At 45.0% G+C, this 27,655-nt stretch overlaps 1 protein-coding gene across 1 annotated transcript in view; it reads left to right on the top strand.

Moving 5' to 3' along the window:
* The window catches only part of MYO15B (myosin XVB), a 1,465,505-nt gene that overhangs the window by 632,091 nt on the left and 805,759 nt on the right, over positions 1–27,655 (top strand). The window contains exon 18 of the mRNA XM_085614939.1: positions 3,622–3,752. Coding sequence (XP_085471065.1) covers positions 3,622–3,752 — 131 coding nt within the window. The remainder of the gene's footprint in view (positions 1–3,621; positions 3,753–27,655) is intronic.

The raw sequence follows: 27,655 nt of genomic DNA, 5'->3' as shown, positions 1-27,655 counted from the left end.
TGTAGCTCTCACGCAGCTCAAGCACCGTTCGTAGTGCAGGATCCAAAATGGCGGCCGTTACCGCGATGCCGATTCTTCATGAGAGAAGGCTTCAAAGTAAAATGCGCTATGCTTTTAGGCAAATACGAAGTCCAGGAAGAGCACACATCATTCCCTGGCTCTTCCGACGTCCGTCGCGCCGCTCGTTGAGATGAAAGGCGGCCGGGAAGCGCGGGACCACCGGGTCACAGCGCGGAGCCTCACCCGGACGCCTCCATGCGTGTCGGGCGCCAAGCCACACCCCCCTGCACGCTGTCTTTTTGAGATTATGCTTTTCCGATTTGCATACATTTGTGTTTCTGCGATATTTTAACCTTTGTTGATGATCTGTTAGTAACATCTGCATATACCGTGAACTTGAATTGGGAATTTCTTTGAGTTTTTCGACCTGTAAATCTGGTTCAAGGTGTTAATTCCTTATTCCATGAGGTTCAACTTGTAATTGCTTATTACTTGCTTGATGTTATCGGACAGTTACATAAATCTCTTGTGCAGATTTACTACCCTATAAATACTGTGACATTTCCCTGCCACAAATAGCAAAAACAGGGTTTGTTAAGACCCTTTATGTCTTTTACTCACTCAATATGTTTCTGCCCAAGCTAGACCTAACCAGATCAAATGGCATTTCTTCTGGACTTTTGGTCCTCAATTCCCAATGTCCCTGCACTAATTTATAATTTTGGGTATTATGAAAGTGTACACTGTCTTCTAATTTAAACAATAACATATAACAGGACAAGATGTAAATCCCCACATTCATTCTGTATAACATCATCCAGAAGAGTAGAAAAAAACCTAAGATGTGAATAGGGTACCCTTTCATATTTATTGTAATTGTTCAACCTGGATAGATATAGACCACATGTTGCACGGCAACTGGAAGTGTAAACTCAAAGCTACTGAAATACAGAACTCTTGGAAATCAGTCAAATTAAATAAGAAAAAAATGAGATGCTCAAGCTGCTACCATGCTTAAATAGTATTGATATATACAATGATATCAATTGCACATTCCAGCATGAGAAATATGAGCTGCCGGATACTTGATTAGTCGCTCTGAATATTCTGACAGGCTTCCTTTAAAAGAAAGAAGACACCGCCTCAAACGTGTTGTATGTGCAGAGGCGGCGAGTACCCTTTGAAAGTGGTGGGGCAAGCAAAATGCCCCACCACTTCAAAAAAACTAAATTGAACAACCCCTCCCTCCACAGTCTCAACCTAAAAAAAACCCTCCCTCCAAGAGCCAAAATACAAACAAACTTTCCCTTCTAAAGCCCAAAATCAAACACAAGCACCTGCACTACACATTTAATAGAAATAAAAGTAAGTTGTACTTGTCCACGGGCTATGACGCGTCCTCCTCGGTGTTCTCCTGCAGTCTGTGGCAGGAAGAGCTCCCCTAACCAATCCAGATGCTGCTGTCATACTGTTAACCAGCATGAGAGGGGCGCCAGGATTGGATGGAGTGGGTTGCACCAACGCCCCAGGCCCTGTATGCCTATACTTGCTCTCCACAAAGCTGTCTAAGACAGCTGAGTGGAGAGCTGCAAAGTGTGCATGTCAGTCTGGCAGTCGTAAGACAGTCGGCCAAACTGACATACATACTTTGCAGTGTCTGGCAAATCCTCCATGCCCCCAATCGACAGCAGAGGACAGTCAGGACTCTCCCCCATTTCTCCTGGCTCATGGGCAGGCTGGAGGCTGCTGCAAGCCACGCTAAGTGTTAAAATAAAATGGCAATGAAATAATTTATTTGCCATTTTATTTTTAACACTTAGTGCGGCTCACAGTGGGCCGGGGGTTGTGCACCCCCACCCTCATAAAGAAACTGCTGCTGTGTATATGCAGTGCCCACTAGCCGCACTCTCACAGTGTCACCCAAAAATGTGCCTATGCGAAACTTCCTGAAATAAGCACTTGCACATACCCTGATGAGTGGCGATATATATTCCTACCTTGCAGCCTACCAGCAGTTCTATACCACTCGAAATGGTTCAAGTTGCTGCAGGTTGAAAATATTGGCCTGGGTTCTAACCACACGATTGCTGCATCAATGTGCACAGGTGCTTGTCCACTTGTTTATCCATATGTCGATAGACTTCCGTGGGCTTTTTCACAAACTGCATTCTGTTGTACGTGAATTAAGACTACAGTAGTACTACTCGCACTACAAAATGTTATTCGCAAACCTATGTCCTACCTTTTCTCTGTAGAGATCCCCACACACAGGTATATCTTTCAGTTATAAATGTGGGAGGAGCAAAGGAGTGATTGGAAAATTGAGAATACTTAACTTCTAACTGGGAGGGGTTTAGGAAAATGTAAGGAGAGGTTTAGGGAGGGACATGCCAATACAAACACAAACTCAAAAAAACGATAGACCATTCCATTCACAAGCTTCAATTCTGAAGTCACTACAGCCATAGCAGTATATTTATTTAAATTAAGTCGGATTAACTTTTAAAATATTAAAATAATTATTTAATAATTATTTATAATTTCCTTACCACACACACATAGTTAAAACGACTTTATATAATTATTAAATAATTATTTTATTTGAAAACTTGATACAATTAATCAAAAAATAAATTGAACTTTTATTAAGAAATTAAATATTTTAAATTAGTCAAACACATAATTTTTAACAATATTTACTACGTATTATATCAAAATAAAAATGTTAATGTGGGAGGGAATTTTTAAATTATTTGAAAATTATAAATGAAAATACATTTAAATTAATTATTTAATATACATTTAATTTAATGAGTTAATTTACTGTAACATTTTATTATTTATGCGGTAAATCTACTCAAAATTAATTTACATTCATGTTAGGCATTCAATTATTTTAAATATTGTTTTAGAGAATAATAAACTTTAAAAATGTTGCCTACAAATCCCCCCCATAGTGAGCTCTTCACTACTGTGACAGAGATCTCCACCTACAAGTGCAAAGTTACTAATAGTGGCTTTACACTCGTAAACCCTGTTATAGGAAGCTACACCCTTAATTTGAGGGGGTGGAGATATGCAAGTCTAAACTTGTTATTCTACACTTGTAAATCATGAATAGCAAAAAAAAAAGCGTTACACGTAGGTGTATACGAAATATACTTATGAGTAAATTTACTTGTGCATATTTCCTTTGTGAATGTAGGCACCATCAGTGTGCGTCTGGAGCCCAAATTTTCTTTGAAAGCCACCACAACTCTCTCACAGTCCTTTAAAAGAGGGGGGGGAGAAGGCAAGGTGTTCTGTGGAAAGAGCAGGGGGCAAACGATTCAGAGACAGGCTTGAGGAAAACAGGCTGATAGGCTCAGTGAAGCAGACAACCAACTAGCAGACAGAAGGACGTATTTGTGGGTCATTATGGTAACATAGCAAAAGGACTTGGGTTAGATCTTCAGACATCAATAAAGACTGAAAGATGTTTATGTTGGGAGAGCAGTGTATTGGCCTTCTGCAGGGGCTTGTTCACTAAGAAGATGCAGCTAATCCTGCATAATGAATTTAATTGCAGCATGTTTCTGAAGTGTACAGTGATGAATTCCTTTTTTTTTTTTACCATTGTAGGGCTGCATCATGCCAAGGTCAGCCGTATCACTGAGGTCTCACTTCCAGAAATCAAGGAACAGACTAACCTCAAGCTGCCACCGGATATCAACAACTTCCCATTCTCCAAATTTGTCGCTTCAAACTTCCAGGTTTGTCCATCATTAAATAAAGAGTGCCACAAGTGCTTTTATTGAATTGTATAGACAAGTGGCTGGTTGTGGCAGGGATGTACTGGCTGCTAATAAAAGACATTGTGGATTGTTTGTAATAGGAGAATTAATCACAAATTGTGATAGAAGAACAAAATTGCAATCATTTATCTAAAAAATAATTTGGTTGAAATACAGTTAATAAAAGTGGGAAAACATTCAAAAGGGTCTGGGTGGAATGGTGGTAATGAAGAAAATAAGTTGCTTAAAAGTACCCCAAATTATTCCACAAACAAAAAATAAACAATTTGTCTGGCTCCTCCTTCCCAATTCCTCGGAGTGGTATCGATGCTCTATGGGGGCCCACCTCCCGATAACACCAAGTCTGTAATGAAATACTCACAGACTGTTGGAGCTATCAAGCGGGGGAAGGAAAGGGTAGGTACAGCTGGGAGGGAGACCTGGAAACGACACAGGAAAACACTATAAGTATGTGTATTGCAACCTTCCTACACAGTTGTAAAACAGGCACGTTTTCAAGTCGACTCTAGAGCAGTTCTCATACCCTACCTGTAAAAGTAAAGAAAATGAACAACGGACACCAGAAGAGAGTAGGGTGGTTGCCTGTTCCTCAACCTGACACTATAGGAGACAAAGAAGAGCATACACGGTGAGCGTTACCTATCTCTAATGAAACCTTAGTAACATTTTCTCTTTAAGGAAACCCATATATCCCGTATCACAGTTTGTACGACAGTATGGCCTTGGAGGAACACTGTGAGCCTCACCCTATAACATCACTCTCTTCTGGAAGAAAACATAAGAAACAAAACAAGGAACAACCAAGTTGCAGGGTATCCTGAAGGGTAACAGTGCACACACAGTCTTTGAGAAACGTCCAAATAAAAGAAAGAAGCCCAGATACATTGATACACCTCAATATGTTGTGGCAAGAAAGGGTAAATGAAAACACCAGTATGACCCATCTGATGAATCGTCAATAGCTGAATAAATGTCAGGGTAGGGTTTCGTTGAGCAGATATTCCGCCCCACGTAGCCCCTACAATGAAGGCCAACAGACCGTTCCTCTATCCGGCTCCTTGTTGAAACCTGCCTGGTTTCTGCCAGCAGATAGAAGTAGTGTTACTCAAAATAAAGCACCAAATAACCGTAAACGTTCCTCAGCAAGAGACCGTAGATTACTGGTCCCGTCCAATAAGGAGAAGCTCTAGGCAAAGAACCCTTCCGTGGAAACCTATAGCCTCCTCTGCATGACCCCAGACCAGGACTCGTCCAACAGAGGAGGAGGGTCTAGAGGAGCAACGAAGCCCAACCCTTGGCTTCTTGCTCCGGAGCTAAGTGATACCGGGAATGTTCTAAACAGCACTCTTACCGCCTTGCATAGACATCCTCAGGAGAAGTCTGCTACAGCGAGCGATCAGGATAATCGGCAGTGTCTTCTTCCCTGACCGCCGCCTTTACCTCGCTTCCGACGTCGCTTCGCGGTCACGTGGGGCGTGACCCGCTGAGCATGCCGGGGGTTGTAGTTGATAGTTTTTTACTTACTGGTTCGCGCTAGCGGTACAGCCAGCGCACAACCGGGATCGATTCCTGACACAATTCCTGGCCAAACAAAAATTATTTGAAGTCTGAAAGGTGCAAAGAACTGTATTTTGTAATAAAAGTGCAAAAAAGAAAATAGTGCTGTAATACATGCTTCCCTTTGCAGCAACTGAGTGTGGTGACTGCATGGGGAGCCCTGGCCATGTAGAGACACTCCCATTCGCTGTGCTTTGGATTTAAAGCATTAAAATGGGAAGAAATAACCATTTACATTTATTTTTCAAATAAAACACAAAGCCAGTGATACATTTTTTAAATCTTATCTAATTAATCTGAATTCGTTTTTTAAAATTTATTTATTGAACTTTTCATCAATGACATACAATCGAGATATCAGCAATTGTAGTGGGTATACAGCCTTATCATGAACATTAATGAAGTATTCTGAAACAAATGACATCTGTTGCAATAAGAGCTATGGACAGCATTAAGTGAGGACAAATATACATTACAGAGAAAAATAAGGAGGTAAGTGGTAAGGCGATGGTGCCACTCACATATTGGTTTCAAAATAAGGGACACCCTGAAAACTCTAGGAGTTCCTAGGACAGGGAAACAATTATAACTGAAATAACATTCCTAGGCAACTCGGGACCATTTGAAAGTCAAGTCCTAAACATAAGAGAATGATAGCTACATAAGTTCAGTGTACCACACAAAACAGTTGAAATTGTGTCATTTTATTCATACAAAAGTAAAAAATCTGACTTGAACATACATAAGACATGCATAGCATGACATACAATACATTAATATATTCACCACGCTAGCCAAAACATGAAAGAAATAATTGATAAAAAAACAAGAGAAAAATAGACAATTCAAGTGGAGAAACCACAGGTGGCTGAGATGTAGTATATGCTTGTAAATTCCAATACGTGCGTTTCGGCGTACAAAACGCCTTCTTCAGGAAGAGCCACAAGTTATGTACAATAAAAAAACACACATAAATCACATATTAAACACATATCAGTACACTGAAGCTTATGTAAGGATAACGGCTGTGCAATAACATATTACAAAGGGAACTCCAGAAAGGGGAAGAGAAGAAATAAAAGTATATGTCCAGAATAGTTCACATGAAGTATCGGTTAGGTTCAGGATATTGAAACAGGTGAGATACCCACATATATGCACCCAAATTGGTGACATGCAAAAATTCAAAAGATTTTTGTATATCTATTGTGCAATGATACCTATATTTCAGAGACTCAAGCAAGATAGCATGCTGAAACTTACCCTGTAGGTACTAGAACACGTGTCAAACTCTAGGTATGGATGGACACAAGTAAACAATACTGCAATAGAAATAGTCCAATGAGAAACATAGGCAGGACGAATCCTCTGAATAGTACATGTACATAGACTGGTTTCGTTGTATATCTCGGAGTACCGCAAAGCTTTTGGACATACCTATGCCTCGGACGGTGACCTTGAAGGCCTCCCACAACATGCTCATCTGGTCAACAGAGCCTTTGTTCCTAGCAAAGAAATCTGTAATCTCGTCCCCTAGTTCGTATCTAACAGTGTTTCAGGCACTAGTCTCCAGCAGCGTGGCGCGGTGATGGAATTGGGGAGGATTATTTCTAGATAGACCGGTGCGTGATCGGAGTATGTGCGGGCCAAATACTTGACAGAGTGAATCCACGGGGTCACTCCACGAGAGCAGATCCTATAGTCTAGTCAAGACCACGCGGCATGCCCTGCGGTACAAAAAGTGCCTTCCCTGTCAGTTGGGTGGGTATACCAGCATGCATCCACCAGGCCATGCTCTGCGATTATCCCCGATATGGCCTCCCGAGTGTTAGTATAGTGATGTGGAAGGGGATTCGAATGGTCCAGTGTAGGGCTTAGAGCCGTGTTAAAATCACCTCCCCATATAACATGCGTGGAACCTATTTTAAGTATGTGTCCCCAGAGTGAGGTAAAATATTCTGGATCGTCCAGGTTCGGACCGTAGCTACAAACAAAGGTGACCGACTGTGTGCCCAATGTACCCCAGAGTATGCAGCTGCGGCCAGTAGTGTCACTGTGTGCCTCGTGAATATGTCGAGTAGGAGGAGAACACGTGTGTGGAGGCCCATTTGCTACCATAGCATGAAGGGTGGCGAGGGTCAATATGAGTCCCCTGAAGCATAGCGATTTGTATATGGTGCCTGTCTAAATACGCTAATATTTGTCTCCGTTTACGAGGGTTACGAAGACCCCTGACATTCCATGTAAGCATGTTAATGGAGAGGCAATCAATAGGTGCTGTCATAGTATCGAGGAAAGTATGACTTGGCGAGTATGATGGCGTTGAAGGACAGCGTGTCCATCCACATAGGCTACGATATGGTGAGCAACAGCTGATAGGCGCGCATAAAAACAATAAAGAACATTCCCATCTCTTCCCACCCTCCCACAAAGAGAAACCCACATTGAGCTGACATCAGAACGCTTGTCTAGCTTCAAAACCTCCCCCACCCACAACGGCACCCCAATCGTGCCGGTATTCCCCTTCCCACCCAATTTCACCCAGTAGGGCCACCAGCTTCCTTGAGCCCGATAAGGCCGGAGAAGCATTAGGAAAGGCCAACAAAAAGCAGCACAGTGGTGAAGGATGTAAGGGGGATCTCCCATAGGGGGGGCGCCAAGAGGGCACTAATCCCTTCTAATGTCCTGACTCTAACTGCAATGCAGTCCCCTGGGTGTCAGCCCATTAGGGTCTTTAGAGGAAAATTTTCTATTTGACACTCTAGGATCCCATAAGTCTAGTCAGACACTGCCTATGCTCAAGGATATGTTAAGGCACAAAGACGATATTTTTAAAGATCCTGTCCGTGACAAAATCCTTACTCCTAGAATAGATAAAAAATATTAATGTTCCCCCACAGATCCTATTTTTATTAAGGGTCAGTTGCCACTTCTTTAGTGGTATCATATGCTAGAAAGAGGGCTAATTCTCAAGCATCTGGGGATGCCCCTAACCCAGATAAAGAATCAAAGCTTATCAATGCTTTGGGTAAACGGGTGGCTGCGCAAGCAGCTAACCAATGAGGTATCGCTAATACGCCAGACTTACTAGCAAGATACAATAGAGCCCACTGGGACGAAATGGAACAATTACTTCAGTTTCCCCCAAAGGAGCATAGGGCAAAGGCTCAGAATTTAGTCCAGGAAGGCAAACTAATTTCTAATGCCTCTATCAGATGCACTTTAGATGCAGCTGACACCGCAGCTAGAGAAGTAAATACTAGCATCTTACTACGACGACATACATGGTTGTGGATATCAGGGTTCAAATTGCAGCTCCACCATCAAGTGAGGCCCTCCTGAACCCCTGCACTCTCGAGTGTTGGTGTTCGAGGCCCTCCTCCACACGCAAGCTATACCTGCGCATCATCCCTTGTGGCCGAGTGAACCTCTCAGTCTTTCTCTCGTTCTGTTTTTCTGTTTGCCTTTTCCTCTTACCTCTTTCCTTTCACCTTAATTTTTCACCCTTTTGATATCACTATTTCTATCACTTTCCATCCTCTTTTTCACTTTTACTATGTTTTCACTCTACTCTTTATTCTGTGCACCTCTTTCCGGTCGCTGCTGCCCCCGCGGCCCCTCCCCCCCAGCGCGACCAGCCCAAGCCAGTTTCCCCTCCCCGCCTCCCAGCTGTTCAGCCCTCCCCGACCCCTACTTAATGGGGGCCGCTGCATGGGCACGACAAAGGCAAGCCCGTCTGCGCCCATCCGCAACCTGAACGCGACCTGCGCCAGGAACCCTGGACCTCCGAACCGCCAACGCTACAACCCAGAGGCACTCTACGCAGTCAATCCAGGTTGCAACAACTGCAAGCTAGCATCACCAGCCGACACCCACAGACCCCTCAGCTGTCACTGCTGCCGCCACTCCTGCAGCACCGCCAAGACCACGGATCCAGCACAACCCGCCCGTAACAACGCGACTGCACCAAAGACCCTGCAATGTATCTTCCTCAATGTCCGATCCCTCCACAAACATGCCACCAAAACTGGGACCTCTTCCACAGCACCACCCCGGACGTTTCATTTTTTACCGAAACCTGGACTAACATCACCTCGGGACCTGCCATCGCCAATCCCCAAGGATACAAGATCTCCCGGAAGGTCCGCCCCACCCGCCCTGGGGGGGGGGGTCGCCATTGTCCACAAATCCACCCACCGACTGAGCACACTTTCCGATGAGCCCACAGACCTGATGGAACACCTACACTTCAAGTTACAGGCCAGCTCTACCACTACCCTCTGAGGAACCCTCATCTATGGACCCCTGCGGACCATTCACAATCTCCATCATGGACAGCATCACCCCGCAGGCCATCGCGTCCACCAACTACACCTTGCTGATAGACCAACTTCCACCTCGACAACCAACAAGACCCCAACACCACATCCCTCCTGGACAACCTCCACAACATAGGACTCCACCAGATCGTGACTGAGCCCAAGCACTCAGCAGGACACACCCTCAACACCATGTTCACCACGGGGAACTCCATCACTTTCAGCCACACCACCGAACTCCTGTGTACAGACCATCGCTGCATTCATTTCACCTTCAGAACACTCAACATCCACAGAACCCAGCACCTGCTCCCATGCAGAAATTGGACTAAAATAACTAACGACCAGCTCACCACCTCACTCAGCAATTTCACCCCAACCATCGCGGACAACGACGACCCCAACACCGCAGCCCCGACCCTGCACAGATGGATCTCCGACTGTGCCAACACCATAGCCCCCCTCAAGAAGAAAAACTCACACGCCAGGAAAGCCAGCTAGTTCAACACCGAACTCCAAGAGTCCAGACGCACATGCCGCCGCCTCGAAAAGGCCTGGAGGAACTCCAAATCTACAGAAACCCACAACAACTTCAGAGCCGCCACCAACGCCCACCACCAACCCATCAGAAATACAAGAAAGAAAGTGATCAAAGACAGAATCTCCATGCACGTGCACAACAGCAAAGAACTCTTCAGCATCATTAAGGAGTTTGCACAACCCACCAGCGAGTCTACAGACATCCCTTTATCACAAAACCTATGCGACAAACTCAGCACCTTCTTCCACCACAAAATCAAGAACATTAACGACAATTTCGACGAAGACAGCCAACACACAGAACCCTCACCAACCACCCCTGACACCTTGAAGCCAACGATTGACAGCTGGACAGCCCTCACCACCGAAGACACACTGAAGACGATTAAGTTAATCCACTCCGGGGCACCCACTGACCCTTGCCCCCACCAAATCTTCAACAGAGCCGCCGACACCATCGCCCGCATGCTTCGCCCACACCATCAACCGCTCCCTCGCAAACGCCTCCTTCCCCTACGACTGGAAGCACGCTGAGATCAACCCACTCATGAAGAAAACCTTGGCGGACCCCACTGACCTCAAGAACTAAAGACCCATCTCCCTGCTCCCGTTCCCAGCGAAAGTCATCGAGAAAGCCATCAACAGCCAACTCGCCACCTTCATCAAAGAGCACAACATCCTTGACTCCTCCCAATCCGGCTTCATAAAGAACCACAGCACGGAAACCGTCCTCCTCGCCGCAACAGACGACATTCACTCCCTCCTGGACAGAGGAGAGACATTAGCCCTCATCCTCCTCGACCTTTCAGCGGCCTTCGACACAGTCTCTCACCGCACCCTAACATGCAGACTTCACGACACAGAGACTGGATCTGCTCATTCCTCTCTGGCAAAACGCAGCGGCTCAGACTCCCTCCCTTCCTCTCGGGACCCCACACCGACCACCTGCGGAGTCCCCCAAGGATCCTCCCTCAGCCCCACGTTGTTAAACATCTACATGGCTCCTCTCGTCCCCATTGTCAGAACCCACGGACTCAACATTGTTTCATACGCAGACGACACCAAACTCATCCTCTCCCTATCCAACGAACCCAATGCAGCCAAACACAACTTTCAAGAAGGCATGTAAGCAGTTGCCAAATCGAGGAAGAGCAGCTGTCTACAACTCAACACGGACAAAACAGAAGTACTCATCATGGGCCCACCCCCCGACGCCTGGAACGACAACTAGTGGCCCCCGCCCTCGGAAGCCCGCCCACCCCCACGGACCACGCACGCAACTTCGTAATCTTCTGGACTCTGAACTCAAAATGGACTGCCAGATCAACTCCGTCGCATCCTCCTGCTTCCACACCCTCCGCCTCCTACGCAAGATCTTCAAATGGATCCCCCTCGAACACAGAAAGACCGTCACACACTTCCTTTTCACCAGCAAACTTGAATACGGCAACGCACTCTATGCCGGAATCAACAAAAACCTCACCCGCAAACTTCAAAACATCCAGAATGCCACCGCCAGAATAATCCTCAACCTGCCACGACACTGCCACATCACTCAGCACCTGCGCACTCTCCACTGGCTCCCCATCGCGGCAAGAATCACCTTCAAGATTCTCACCCACGCACACAAAGTCCTCCACAACACTGGACCAGCATACCTGAATAGCCGACTCACATTCCACGCACCCATAGGACTCTACGATCAGCCCAGCTCTCTCATGCTGTGGTCCCTCATACCAGGAAGTACAGATCGGGAGGTCGTTCCTTCTCCTTCCTTGCGGCCAGAGCCTGGAACGCCCTCCCACTCCACCTCAGACAGACAACATCGCTCTCCAACTTCACGAGGGACCTCAAAACATGGCTCTTTCTTTGATGGACAGGACCCTGCACCTAACCTCCTGCCCCCTTCCCACCCCCCCTGCGCCTTGAGACCCTTATAGTTGAGTAGTCGCGCTCAACAAACTCATTATTGATTGATATGATTGAAGTCCAGCAATCCATCCTGGCTATACCCTTTGATAAAAAACACATCTCTTTGGCCCTGAAGGCGATCTATCACTCGAAAAAATTAGGCCACTGAAGTAGCAAAATCTATGGGAGCGCTTCAATCTCCCTCCAATAGAGGTTCCTTTCGGCGCTCTTTTTATTGGGGAGGGACCAAGTCCACAGGCACCAACCAGAACACTTTCTCCTACAAAAGCAATTCCCAATCCTCTTTAACAAAAGGATTTTTCAGAGGAGGTTACAGAGGAAACAGTCCCAGGGGTAGAGGTAAAAACAACACACCTCTCACTTCCCCTTTCTCAAGCAAACAGTGACTTCCCAACACTTCCCTCCGACTATTCCACACCTGTCAGAGGAAGACTTCAAGACTTTCTCCCTATTTGGAACTCAATAACAGACAAATGGGTTTTTGGAATTACCCAAAGTGGTTATTGCCTGGAGCTTATCAACAATCCTCCAAACATTTCTCCTCGAGCTCACAAAATATCACCTGACCACCAGCACTTGCTTCTACAAGAAGTGCAATCTTTATTACTCAATGTGGCTATAGAACCAGTCCCATTTCAGGGGTTTATTCCCTTTACTTTCTCATTCCCAAAAAGGGCGACTCCTTGAGACCTTTTATAGATCTCCGAAAGTTAATCAGATACATATTGTCAGAGCACTTTCACATGGTAACGCTTCAACAAGTACTTCCTCTCTTGCAACAGGGCGACTTTGTCTACTCTAGATCTAAAGGACGCCTACTTTCATATTCCAATTCATCCCGCCGAACGCAAATACCTCAGGTTTCTGATAGCAGGCAAACATTACCAGTTCAAGGTACTTCCATTTAGCGTCACCACAGCCCTCAGAGTGTTCACCAAATGTCTCGCAATGGTAGCTGCTCATCTTATAAGACAATGTATACGTGTCTTCCCTTACCTGGACATCTGGTTTGTCAAAGCGGACACTTACCAGAACTGAATTCTACACACTCAGACAACAGTGCACCTACTTCACCAGTTAGGTTTTACAATAAATGCACAAAAGTCTCAGCTGTGTCTGGCACAAGTGCAATCTTATCTGGGAGCTTCCCTGAACACTCTCAAAGCTCTAGTCACTCCCAGTGTAACCTGAATTCACAATATTCAGGCCATACTATTACAATTCCAACCCAATCAATCATTACCAGCGAGAGTCTTCATGCAACTGCTGGAAATGATGGCATCCTGTGTTGCAATTGTACCTCATGCAAGGCTTCACATGCGTCCACTGTAAGAATGTCTAGCGAGTCAGTGGAATCAGTCACAGGGTCTAATAAACGATCTAGTGTTGGTAGACAGCCGCACTCATCGCTCTCTGCAGTGGTGGAACCCTCAAAACTTAGCAAAAGGGCAGCCTTTCATTGACCCGATTCCACAGACTATACTTTCAACAGACGCATCCTTAACAGGTTAGGGTGCCCATCTTCAACATTACACAGTACAGGGACTGTGGTCAGACAGTCACAAACGTTTCCTCATCAACTACCTGGAACTTCTAGCAGTATTCCTAGCACTGAAAGCTTTTGTCACCCAACTTGTAGGCAAGACTGTCTTAGTTTGCAAAGACAACATGACAGCAATGTACTACCTACAGAAACAGGGCGGGGCTCACTCTCTCTAACTGTCGAGCCTTGCACAAAGCATTTGGAATTAGGTGATTCACCACAAAATCTATCTCCTAGCAGAACACCTTCCAGGAGTAGACAATTAGATTCCAGAACTGCTCAGCAGATACAGGCAGCAAGTACACGAGTGTGAATTTCACCCCAACTTGTTCTTCCCTACTTTCAAAAATGAGGTTTTCCACAGATAGATCTGTTTGCCACAGTACACAACACAAAATGCCCAAGCTTCGCATCCAGGTTCCCACGCACAGCATCCAAGGGCAATGCTCTATGGATGAATTGGTCAGGGAAATCTGCTTATGCTTTTCCGGCTCTCCCACTAATTCCATTACTGGTTCGGAAGCTCAGACAAACATCCCTCACACTGATCTTATTAGCCCTCACATGGGCTTGTCAACCTTGGTACACCACCCTGTTGGAACTCTCAGTGGTTCCACATCAAAAGCTACATCTCACACCCTGTCTATTCACTCAGAGCCATGGAGCAATCTGACATCCAAATCCCAGAGAACTCAACAAAGTGATTTGGCTCCTGAAGTCATAGAGTTTGGTTATCTTCAACTGCCACCAGACTGTATGAATATTCTCAAAGAGGCTAGAAGACCTACTACTAGAGCATGTTATGCAGCAAAATGGAAACGGTTTGTTGTCTATTGTAACAACAATATCATTCCACTTGATGCTTCCGTACAGAACAATATTTGTTATCTGTTGCATTTACAGCAATGTGAACTAGCTTACACATCCATTTGTTTACATCTAGCAGCAATAGCTGCATACCTGCAAAATAGACAACACTTATCTCTTTTCAGAGTACCACTCATTAAAGCCTTCATGGTAGGATTAAGAAGGGTGATACCACCAAGAATTCCCCATGCTCCAGAGTGGAACTTCAATATAGTCCTTACAAGGCTAATGGGTCCACTTTTGAACCAGTGCCCAAATGTCAGTTACAATTCCTATAATGTAAAGTTGCTTTCCTCATAGTGATAACCTCACTAAGGAGAGTTGGTGAACTTCAGGCATTAACTATACAAGAGCCTTTCTTTCAGCTTCACTAAGATGGTGGTTCTTCCCACCAATACTAAATTTCTCCCTAGAGTAGTTTCTGCTTTTCATATCAATCAATCAGTTGAGTAACCTGGGTTCTTTCCTCAACCTGATTCTAACGAGCCCTACACACACTTGATGTTAGATGTGCTATACTTTACTACATCGAAAGAACCAAAGATTTTAGGAAAACAAAGCAACTATTTGTTGCTTTTTCTTCACCTCACAAGGGCAATCCTATATCTAAGTAATATTGCAAGATGGATGTTAAAATGTATCCAAACATGTTTTGTTAAGGCAAAGAGAACTTTGTTAGTACCCCTAGAGCGCATTCAGCTTGCAAAATAGGGGCTACTATGGCCTTCTTGAGAAATATTCCCTTAGCTGATATTAGTAAGGCAGCAACATGGTCTACACCGCATACATTCACCAAACACTATTGTGTAGATGTGTTAGCAAGACAACAGGCAAATGTAGGCCAAGTAATACTTAAATCTCTATTTCAAACAACTACAACTGCTACAGGTTAGCCACGGCTTTGGGAGTTTACTGCTATTTAGAACATTGGAATGTTGGCAGCTCCATTGAAAATAATGGAGTGCTCTGGGCTTATAATGGCTGGTATAAGCCCGGAGCTCCAACATTCCAATGCTTCTTTGTTCACAGCTCTGGCTGTGAACAAAGGCTTCAGGGAGCCTGAGGGGATTTCAATCCCCTCGCGCTCGCTGAAGCTTTTTTTTGATTTGTTACAACATTCTGCCCTCTAGTGGCAGAATGTTCTAAAAGCCTTATAGCCCTTCGTAGCTAGGCTATACCGGCTATTAAAGCCCCACTGCCTTGTTAAAGTCCCTCGCCTTCGGCTCGGGCCTTTAACGATGCAGCGGGCATTTAATAGCTGGTATAGCCCGCTACGGTGGGCTATAAGGCTATAATAGTCTATGCAAAACATGTGATCTACAGCTCACATGCCTCGAACGGATAATGTTACTTACCTAGTAAGCATCTGTTCTTGGCATGTAGAGCTGTAGATTCACATACGCCCACCCACCTCCCCGATCTCCTGTAGTAGTTGTAGTTCCTTATTCACATTCATACGCATGGACATCTCTATTCTACACTTACTTACTCCATTCTCACCCTCTGTGGGAAAACAATCTAACAATGGAGTCGATGCCCATGCGCACTCACCGAAAGGAGTCATCACCTACCTTGTGACTAAAAAAACTTTTTTGAACAAAAACAACTTGCAAACATGTGCCAAAACTCAAAGCCTTGTTTTATGGTCAGTGAATAAGGAAAGTTGATGTTCATTATATGAGACATTTTGTTACCCGACGGGTTACCCAGATATGTCACCGCCCAGTCTGAAGGCATTAGATTGTTCAAGGCTACTGTTTACTGTGGTAGTGGATTGAAAAGAAGGGCTTCTGTCTTTGCTATATTTATCTTAAAGCCTGAGACCATCCTTGATCTTTCCAGTTCCTTCAATAGGGGAGGATAAAAAGTCCTCTTGTCTTCTAAAGCAAACATGATATTGTCAGGTAACATTGTAAGTTTGTATGTGTCCACTCCTGGATTTAGCCAGAAGTTCCAGGGTTATTGAAAAAAGGAGTGACAATAGCGGGCAGCCTGTCTTCTTTCCATGTCTGTCGCCAGCAGTAATGATCAACCCAGTTATAATTTAACCCGGCTGACTCTGACGAAGGTTTTTATAGAGCCATAACTCACCCAAGTGCAGAAATGCTGTTCAATCCTGCTTTGCTCAGAACTTGTGCCATGAAAGTTCAGTCCAATCTCTTGAATGCTTCCTGTGAGAGCAGTAGGATGTTGAGTTGTTTGCTTTGGGTGTATTCTCACTGCATTGACGACCTGGGGTAAAACCGCATTTATTAGGGACTATCTTTTCAGGCATGAGTGGATTAAAACGAGCCACTAGTAGCGTGAACATTTTTATATCCGAATTCAGCAACGAAAGGGGCTTGGGATCCCTTACTCGTTTGGGTAACACAACAATCACAGCCTCCCTTACTGAAGGTGTCACCCCACCACCTCCCTGAAACTCTTAGAGTTTATCCAAAACAGTGGTAAACCTTTGGCAGAACATCCTATAAAAAATAGCTGGATACCTGTCTGGTCCCGGTACCCAGAGTTTCCCTGTGAAGTTCATCAGTGCATACATCCAGTGACAACCATATTATGGGTCTTTAATTCAATATTTAAGTGAATGTGCTTTACTAGGATGCACCACTTAAATCTATAACCAGCTTCGAGACTACATAATTAACCAATTCAATCACTAGAGATTGCGTAAAAAACACCTTGATAACAGTAACATTACAAAGATCTGTAGTTTCTTGTAAACTTGAAGGTATTCATATTGCTTACCTGAATCATTCTAATTATCCTTGATGACTATTGAAATCAGAACATATGGCTGTGACTCCTTAGAAGGCTTTTGTTTAAGAGCCGTTGACACTCGTGTTGGCTGAAGCAGCTGCCAAGACTAATTCACTAGTTACTAATGAAACAATTGTATCTTGAGTAACATTACAATTTTGTGAATACTATGGGTGTATCCTACTTAGAAGCTGAGCAAATACTTTAAGGCTCCAAAATAATTGCAGATTGAGTTGCTAATTTGCTAAATCCTTTTTAGGGTGCCTCAAATCTATTTTTAGTTTTTCATTTTTTTACACAAATGCCTGAGAGGTAACTGGCACAATAGAGTGCACCTAGCGCTGGGAATATATAGCTCTCATATTACTTTTTTTCTCAAATGAAATACAGGTAGACTATATGTTTGTGTAAACTTTGGTAAATTTCGATGCATTTTTGAGATATTTATTTATTACTTTGGGGGTTCTAAAACACATTATAGAAGTCCTGGAAAAAGAAGCTTCCTAAACACGCAATTTCACCTACGAAATCCTCGCTGTGTAAAAGGGAAAATAAGCACAGTTAGGGGAAGGATGGTGGAGAGGAAAATAAGCACAGTTAGGGGAAGGATGGTGGAGAGAAGTGCACTAAAGATTATATACTCCTGCTCATTTCTCCTATGAATGACCCTTTGTTTTAGCCCTGCGCCTGTGCGCAGCCAACAGGGGACTGGTGGGAGGGACACAAAGAGAGAGACTCAGAAAAAGACTGAGCTAGAAAGAGAGTGAAGCAAAAATAGTGGTAGAAAGAGCGACATAGAAAGAAAAAGACAGACCCAGAGCAATTGCAAGAGAAACTCCAATGCACTTAACAGTAACGCAAAGGTTACTACAATTGTGCAGAGGGACTTTACAGGATGTGTTTATTGGTATACTTCTTCTTTCTACTAGTAGCGAGGCTTGACCAAGGGAATGGGTAGAATGGAATTTCCTCCTGGAGAGGCAGTAGCCCGGCATAGCTCCTTCGGTCCGGCCCTAACTATTCAGAATCAAACTGCTTCAAACTGTACCGCGTCGCGGCAATTGCCCCAAAGGAGTCTGGGACAACAATACCTGCTGGATGATTTCTTGCATAACCGCATAACCGCATGACTGCCATCCTGACTTCAAGGCAACGCCGGGATCGGCGCGGCTTGCAAAAGCCTCACGCCTGACGGCCGTATCTCTGACGGCTGTATCCCGAGCAGGGAGTCAGGCGGTTCTAGTATCCTCGCTTCACGCAGCCCTGCGGCAGCGCTCCACAACGTGCTGCGCTACGTTATCAGCGATCTGGAAACTCCTGACGATATCACTGGGAACAGAACAACGAAGAAACCACCGCTGTAGGACTCAACGGTGGATACTTTGTTTTCCGGTATCCAGTCAAAGAAAAGCAAGTAAGGATGTCGGGGCGAGGGGGAAAATACTGAAAGCGAAAAATAATCAAGCATTGGCCCCTGTAAATAACCCCACACAGCTCAACAGACCAGAAAGCCTACAGAGACGCCCAGAGACACGGGGGCAGAAAAATAAAGTGCAAAATAGGGAGCAAAATGAGAAGACGATAACTGAAGATAAGGCAAAGCAAAGTAAAAAGTTACAATCTAACCCCACAAAACCTTTGGACATAGCACACAATTCTCAACCGCTAATCTCCAAGATGTTTATCCCGCTACAGATGGGGAGACATTATAATAAGGCTGTAGAAGGGGCGGCATCGGGAGACCGGTCAGAAGTATCTGTTCCAGAGACACTCTTAACAGATGGAGGGGTAATTCAAAACTCTGCTACCTCTTCACCAGTGATCCCCACCACACCTGCAGCACACCCCACCCTACCCTCTGCAACCGCAGGCACGGCCAGTAAGTTTGTAAATAAGGCCACAATTATACAGCCGAAAGATTTTCCCTCGGCTGTTCTACCTGCCCCGGACTCAGGAGTTGTAGGGTTGGAACTTAATGCAATAAGCAATCAGTTAGAAAACGCCGAAAGCCCCGAACCCCCCCGACATCCTGGAAAGACCTTACTCAATCACAGGTGAATCAAAAATGTACGAGACCGGTATATCAACATCCAGTGATGGGGTAGACAATAAAGGAAAGCATGAATGGGGTGGCAGTACTGACTCCGAGACCCTATGGCAAACGGCTGCTCAAAAAAAGAAGCTAGAAAAGAAGAGGAAAAAGAGACATAATGTTCATAAAAGTGGGGAAACCACGGATCAAGGTAGCAACCCTGAGCTCAGATGGGATTACTCATCCTCCAAATTCACAACACCATCAGACTGCACTGTACGGTCAGGTCACAACCTCTCCGCGATGACAAACCCGAGCGAGAGCTCTAGAAATATTGAAGAACCCACCCTTGCTGAAGTCTTAGTCGATAAAGGGCTTCCAGGAAGAAGTCAAGCAGGATAATCGGAAAAAACGACAGGCTACACAAAAATTGCAAGGCGCAATCAGAAAAGTGGGTCGAACATGCACTGAAATTGCAGACAGAATGTCATCTGTCGAAGTTCGAACTGAGAACTTAGAGAAAGATGTCTCCTCATTGAAAGTACAGGGAGATGCACATGATGCCATCGTAAAATATACATGCCCACGGATTCAGGGGGGTTGGCAGTCCCTAATCTGGAATTGTACTATCTCGCGGCACAAATGCAATGGGTGACGGGATGGATGAGCGGCAAGCAACTTGAGGACACTGCCTCGCACGCGGCTGCCTGGTCACGCACGCAAATCAATACGCTGTTCCACCCGCTAACCCGCACAACCTGCCCTTCCCAGATCTACTTGGCAGTGGCGCGCAGATGTTTCCTAAGGTGCCTACGTCTCACACGCGCAACTACGCCATACGCCCCGAGCTTGCCGCTCTTGGGCATGCCTGGCCCGACGGGGCCGCTCGCGGAGGCCCACTTGGCTAGCTGGGAGCAGGCGGGGGTGGACACGCTGAGTGATCTATATGCAGAAGGCGAGCTGCTCACGTTCGCCAACCTGGCTGAAGACACGACCCTACCGGCGGGACAGTTCCTCCTACACGCCTCCCTATTGCACACGCTCACTGCTTCCTGGGGCGATATGGCAGCGGAGCCTCCGATACATACCTTCATACAGTACCTGCATGTAATGGGGAATGGCGCACACATTGTGCACTGGCTGGCACAGGCACTACAGGCACACTCGCAACCATCCACATTAACACTAAGGGAGGGCTGGGCGGCAGATAGGGGAAGAGACTGGACAGATAAGGAATGGGCGCTGATACTGGCCGGCCCGACCTACGTCCCGCGCAACCCCCGATTTAAAATTATACAATACTACATACTGCAGCGCGCATACCTTACGCCTGACAAAATTAATAGATACTTTGCGCGGACAGATGTGACCTGCCAACGATGCTTGCTGCCGGGAGCGGACCTCTTACACATGCTCTGGCACTGCCCTGCTGTGCAGCCATACTGGGACGACGTACTAACATTACTCGCGCGCGGCGCTGACGGACAACTCCTGCGCACATGGGAAGCATGCATACTAGGGCTCTATAGGCGCACAAAAGACAACAAAGCACAGGCGCGCTTTTGGGACATGGGTCTTATAACGGCCAAACGCTTGCTCACCAAGCATTGGAAGGCAACCGCCCCCCCACATATCCGACATTGGAGGGCCTCCTTTACCAATTGGGCGCAGGCGGAGAGCGCAGTGCTTCTTCGTGAAGAGACTGCAGGGCTCCGGAAGTTCCCCATCGCCCAGCTTTGGGATAACCTCCTCGCAGCGTTTCAGAGGGCCTGCCAGGACCGAGGGATAACATGAATCTCTGGAGCTTATCACTCCCCTACTAGTGGGATGGCGGCAGCACTGGGGCTATTGCCCCCCCTCTCGGCGGCCCACTTTCCCCCCCCCCCCGGCCTGCGGCTCCCTGCGCACACTGCGCGGCCCCACTGTGCTCCACTTGGCGGATGATGGCCCCCCTGCTCTATCGCAGAATGATCTCCTCCTTCCCCCTCTCCTCTCCCCACCCTCTTGACCCTACCTGAGTTTACAACCCTAATCTTGACGCCCCCCTATTGCCACGCATACATGGGGAATAGTTTATATATAGGTTAAGTTCTCTGATCGAATTCTCATTTCACCACAGATAACAAACGATGGATGCATTGCGCGGCACCCCCGGGGAGCTGCCCTCCCTGACGCGCCCCCGCTTACAGATGACAATGTATTGTAGACACGCACTCCCCGGCCGGGACGGACACGAACGGGAAGCGCGGCAAACTCTTGCTCTGGGCGCGCTATGTGCCGTGCCGGGTGTAGGCCGGTACTTGACGGCTTGGGAGGCGCGGCGCTGGAGGGACGGATGTGCACCATGTAGTACACACATAACCCTGGGCTACTAAGCTGCACACTCGACTCGCCGGGCCTACACGTTGTCATATATGTCGCAGTGAGCTATACCACAGCATCCTTGTTGCGCTTCAGCCTACATTATGAACACGACGCTAGGCTGCCCGGAGGCCTTTACACTTGGGGTACTAGCGATGTCCTGTAAGACTCCAGAGTGGGGCCTAGATAGCCACCGGCATCGCCGCAGAGCGGGCTGGACTACAGCGCCGTCCTCTGTTGCTGACGATATACATCAGGAACACCACAAAACTACACCGGGAAAAAGGAAAAAACCCCATGTAACTGTTGTTTTAGCAATGTACACATCTCATTCCTGTGCACATGTTAACCTGTACGACGCCGCCGGACCTCCGGGTTGCCGGCTGAATGGCTGTGTCCCACCATCAGGAAACGTACGATCTGTTTAACTGATTCGCCGCATGGACGGTGACTGTACATTGTAAAATGAAGCAACTGCAAATAATAAAGGTTTTTTTTCAACAAAAAAAAAAACAAACAAAAAAAAAAAATGATGCCATCGTAAAAGACCTAATGGGGAAGATCGAGGAACAGGAGAACAGAATGCGACGCAACAACCTAAGCATTCTCAGGATCCCAGAGGGACTGGAAGGGAATGACCCTAGGGCTTACATAGTATCACTCTTTAAAGGCACATTTCCTGAGATGCAGGCCTGGGAGTGGGATAAGGAAGTACAACGCGCCCACCGATTTCCTTTGACACTCTCTAAACGACCTACTTCTCAAGATCAATACCCCCGTGCAATTTTAGTGTACTTTGGAAATTTTCTTTTACGCCAAGCTCTCTTTGACATAGCCAGACCTACAAGCAAAAAGGAATATAACGGCGTCACTTTTTTCACCAGGCCAGACTTCGCCAATGCCACAGTAGAGCGTCGATGGAGGTTGAGGCAACTATTACACCATTTCAGCAAATAGGAGCTACGGTATACCTACAGAATCCAGCACGTTTAAAGATCATCTTTAACGGGGTTACTCGCAGTTTTACTACTTCTGAAATTTAAGCTCAAGCATATTTGCAGGAATCACAGACGCAAGAAGAGACAGAACCAAAATGTAAACTGCTATGGACTCAATGCTTAATGTTTAGTCTCTATGAAGTCTCAAACTGGGGATATCACAAAATGAGTAGACATAGATAAAGTGTGTAGTTTAGTGCACGGGCCGGACCGGAGGGGAGATACGGGACTCCGCCTTCTCAGATGTCCACATCCTGGCAGGCCTCACTGGTAGGTGGCGGGGGCGGTGTCTCTTTGGGGGGAGAGAAGGGGTTGGAGGGGAAAGGGGGAAGGTGTTGACTCCAAAAGCATCTGCTCCATTTCTGGATATTTCTTTCTTTTTTCTTTTTTTATTATTTGGTCAGGAGACACTACCATGTCCTGTCTGGGTATTATCGAACGGGCTAAACTTTATGTAATGAAATGAGCAAACTACGCATAGCTACATTAAATATATGTGACCTGAATGATCCAAGGAAGCGTCGAAATACCGCTGTAGCGCTTAGATTACTTAAAGCTGATGTCCCATGCCTACAGGAGACACATATAGACAGGACACAGACTCGCCTTCACTTGGATTTACAGTAATAGGAGCTACTTCACAGAGTGCCAGGACACAGGGGTCGCAATATTGTCTGCCAAAATCTCACTTCAATTCCCACGTACATCAGTAGATCAGAATGGGAGGTGGGTTATCACCGAATGTCGCAGAGAGAACGGTGACATAATCATGATATGTACTGTGTATGGCAGCATTGTTGACGATCCCGCAATTTTTTATTATTTAAATAATGAATTGGCCGAGTGGTCTTTGCCTATTATAATCTGCCGCGATTTTAACATAAATATATTATACCGGCTAGTCAAAGTATATCCTCAGACACTAACTTGAATTACACAGGTAGGAAACCCAAGGTCTTTAAGGCCTTGAGGATCTTAAGTCAGGAACAGGCACTAATGGATGTTTGGCAATCATATCATCATATTGACCCCGGTTATACTTTCTATTCTTTCCCGCTCAAAAAACCCGTCCGATTAGATCATATCCTCGCATCTCACTCTATACTTCACAAGTGCTCAATAGAAAAGACTACACAAATCGTTTCGGATCACAATCCCTTGGTTCTGGAAATGAGAGGGGAAATAAGGGTTAATCGAGACATGATCAGTTGGTCTTTTGACCGTTCTCTACTTTCTAATGACGAATACTGCAAACATATGATGCATTGGATTCCCCAATTTATTAAGGAAAATCTTGGCAGCACCGTGATAGAAGTGGTCTGGGACGCATTCAAAGCCGCAATAAGGAGAGAAACAATGAGCTTTTCGCTAGCTCTTAATAGGGAAAAACGCCAATTATTTGATACCTTACAAACGTAATTGGCAGCTGCAGAAGAAAACTTAATCACTGTACACCAGGATGGTGAGGATCCGACAGAAGCACTGGCTAAAATAATCTCAGCTAAATCAGCCGTTATGGAAGTAATAGCTAAAAGGACAGCAGATAGATTGGAGACCTGGGGAAAAGAAGCGTACGAGTGTAGTGAACAAGTTGGACACCATCTTGCGATCAGGGCCAGACAAAAAGCTAAAAAAAAATATATTATCACGGCAGTGAAAGATGCCACCCAGGCTATAATCAGAGATCCAGAAGGTATTTTCTAAGAGTTTTTAACTTATTATCAAGATCTATATCAAGAAACCACCAAAACTCACTCAAATAATATTATGACTTATCTTAACCAACTTCCAACAGAACAACTATCTCCAGACGATCAGGCCCAACTTGAGGAGCCCCCTCAATGGGTTGATGCTCTGCTGTGTATTAACAGTCTCCCTAATGGCAAAGCAAATGGCTTAGACAGTATCCCAGCTGAATTCTATACAAAATTCTCTACAGAAAAAAGAGAAGCCACCTTTCCCTTGTTTGTACATGTTTGTAAGGGGGGAAGATCACCGGAATCATGGTCGCAAGCAAAAATATTTGTTTTTCTGAAAAAACATAAATCGGCACTAGACCCCGCTTCTTATCGTCCAATTACATTAATAAATGCGGATAGTAAAATCTACTCCAAAATATTAGCGACCCGATTAGCAGGGGTAATTCATAAAATTATATCCCCAAGGTAACATGGGTTCATCCCTTGACGCGGTACCATAGATCACATAAGAACCATCTCACTCTTTGATGCAGCACAAACCTCCGGAGATCTAATAGCACTCATCTTACTCGATGCTGAGAAAGCCTTCGACAGAGTCTCCTGGCCGTTTCTTTTGGGAGTCTCTGTCAAGGGCTGGAATAGGCCAGCATTTCATACAGGCATTTAAGATGCTGTATTTTCAACCCACCGTGAAATTATTTATAAATGGTACACTTACTAACACCTTTAAAATAACTCGAGGCACACGCCAGGGATGCCCTAGCTCACCTCTGCTATTTGCCATTTATATCGACCCCTTCTTACGCCGCTTTGGAACGCAATCAAAGGATTAGGCCAATAATCACTCAAGGCTGGGAAACAAAAGTATTGGCATATGCTGACGATCTAGCGCTTGTAACATCCAACCCGATAGTCTATGGTAGAGATAGAGCGAGAGGCAATGAGATTCGGCCTTTTGGCAGGGTACTCCCTAAATCGAACTAAAACCCAGATTATTTGTAAAAACGTTAACATGGGCGAGGACTTGAGACAGGTAGAAAACGCCACATATTTGGGTGTAGATATTACTGCCAATATCGAAAAGCTAGTCGATGCTAATATCTATCTCATGATCAATAAAATTAAACCAGAACTGAGGCGATTGCATAATCTGCTTCTTTCAATAATCGGGAGATGCAATATAATCAAAATGCTCTTTTTCCCTAAGATCCTCTACTTTATAAGAGCTATCCCACTAGAATTCAATTCCAAATGCTTAAAAGAGATCGAAGATATGTTTTCACGGTTCATTTGATCCTAGGGGAAACCTAGAAGAGCATATAAATTCCTCTTTTTACCAAAGGATAGGGGTGGTATGGCTCTTCCAAACATTAAACTTTCGCATTGGGCAACTACTCTTCTACACAATTACACCCTTTTTTCCGATACGCCACTAGACGACTCCTCAAGTTACACTCCCACACCTATAGAACTAATAATGGGTAATGAGGCCTGGGAATGGGCTGGAGATTCTTGAATGATTCTCATTACAAAAAAGTACAATATAAGACGCTGGCCGCGGGATATAAAACCTTGAATGCAGTCCGGAAGATGCTAGGATTGGGTCGTTTGAACTATTATACCCCGATTAATAATAACGCCAATTTGCCCAAAATCTTTAAAGACTCTACAATTAGGAGATGGATAGACAAAGGCCTATCCAAACGTGAAGATTTTACTCACTCTCTGATATGATTTCCTTTGGAAACCTTAAGATACAATATGAACTAGATTGGAAGGATTTTTTAAAATATTTACAAATACGCGATTTTTTAAGCAAGAAATGTGGAGGCCCAATAGGATTCATAAATAACTCCATTATAGATAAACTAAGGCAGAATATTCAATCAATTGAAATGGTATATAATTTGCTTAACACTTTGATGACTGATGACCTGGGACAGCGGGCTAGCAAATGGAAAGCGGAAATCGATATTTCAGAGGGTTTATTCCAATATTCCATTGAATTAGCACAAAAAGTTTAAATACCAGCACGGCTTCAGGCGCAGTATTATAAAACTTGTTTCTCGCTCTATTATACGCCGAAAAGGATTACTAAATAGGGAACAGGGAAGGGGACCCTATGCCCTCCATGCTTGCTGTTTCAGGCGGATTTAGAACACATGTTGGCTTCTTGTGCTCTGCTAAATACTTTAAAATCTGACCTGATGAGATTTTTTAAAGAGGTCCTAAGAAGGGATATAAACCTTTCATCAGCCCTGATTTGTCTAGGGGTGGATCAGGAGACTCAAGGGAAGCCCGGAGAACAGCTGATTTTTATAAGTATGGCAATATATCGTCTCTCCCTAACATCAGCCTGGTTAGATTCATCCCCTCCAGGGTATTGTCAGTGGAGAACACGACTAATTGCGAACTACAATTTTGAAAAAGCAATATACGGAACAAGGGGAACTCTATCCCGTTCAAAAGGGTTAAAAATTTGGGAACCACTGACTAAATGGCTTGAGACATAAAAACAGAGGAACATGATATTTTTTAGTATATATAAGATTATCCAACATAAAATCACATTTAGATAGATGGTCAACCCCGGGAAGGGTGGGGGGGATAGAAAACTTTAAAAATATGCATGAGATCATTTTACAGAAATGTTACAGATTTAATTTAAACCCTTTCTTTTTGTTCCTCCTTTTTGTTATAAGTATGTTGGCTCTGAAAACATGAATATTGAATCTGTAACTATGTAATTTATTCATTTTCCTTAATTGAATATGCTAAACTATAATGTCATTTTGCAACATTGAAATCATGCACCAAAAACTAAATTAAAAAAAAAAAGAATGGAATTTCCTCAGGACATTATATCACTAGGTTGTTCAACAGTGCTTTATGACAAAAGGTAGAGAGCAAAGAAAACATCGAAAATGATGAAAGAATGAAAGTGGAAAAGAGGTGTATTTTCAAAATGAAGGATGGCAGTGACAGGAATGGGTATATGATTGAGTTACAAATAAGGGTGAATTTTTTTAGAGCTGACGGGGCAGGCCAAGATGGGCCCCTGGGAAGCAGGAACTGCCTACCTTCTTCATACAGCTTCGAGGCAGACCTCTCATGTCCCTCTCTGTAATCTTACATTTAGCTGAAGCGACAGCAGGAGGGAATGTGGATGTGTTGATAGGCTTCTTTCAGGACAGAGGGCAACATGGTTAGAGATGCTGTGTCTTCAGCCATGGTAAACGGGGAGAAGGCTGT

Source organism: Triturus cristatus, chromosome 7, assembly GCF_964204655.1.
Source record: "Triturus cristatus chromosome 7, aTriCri1.1, whole genome shotgun sequence".
NCBI lineage: Eukaryota > Metazoa > Chordata > Amphibia > Caudata > Salamandridae > Triturus > Triturus cristatus.
Note: the sequence above shows the minus strand (reverse complement) of the source record. Positions and strands in the feature narration are given on the sequence as shown.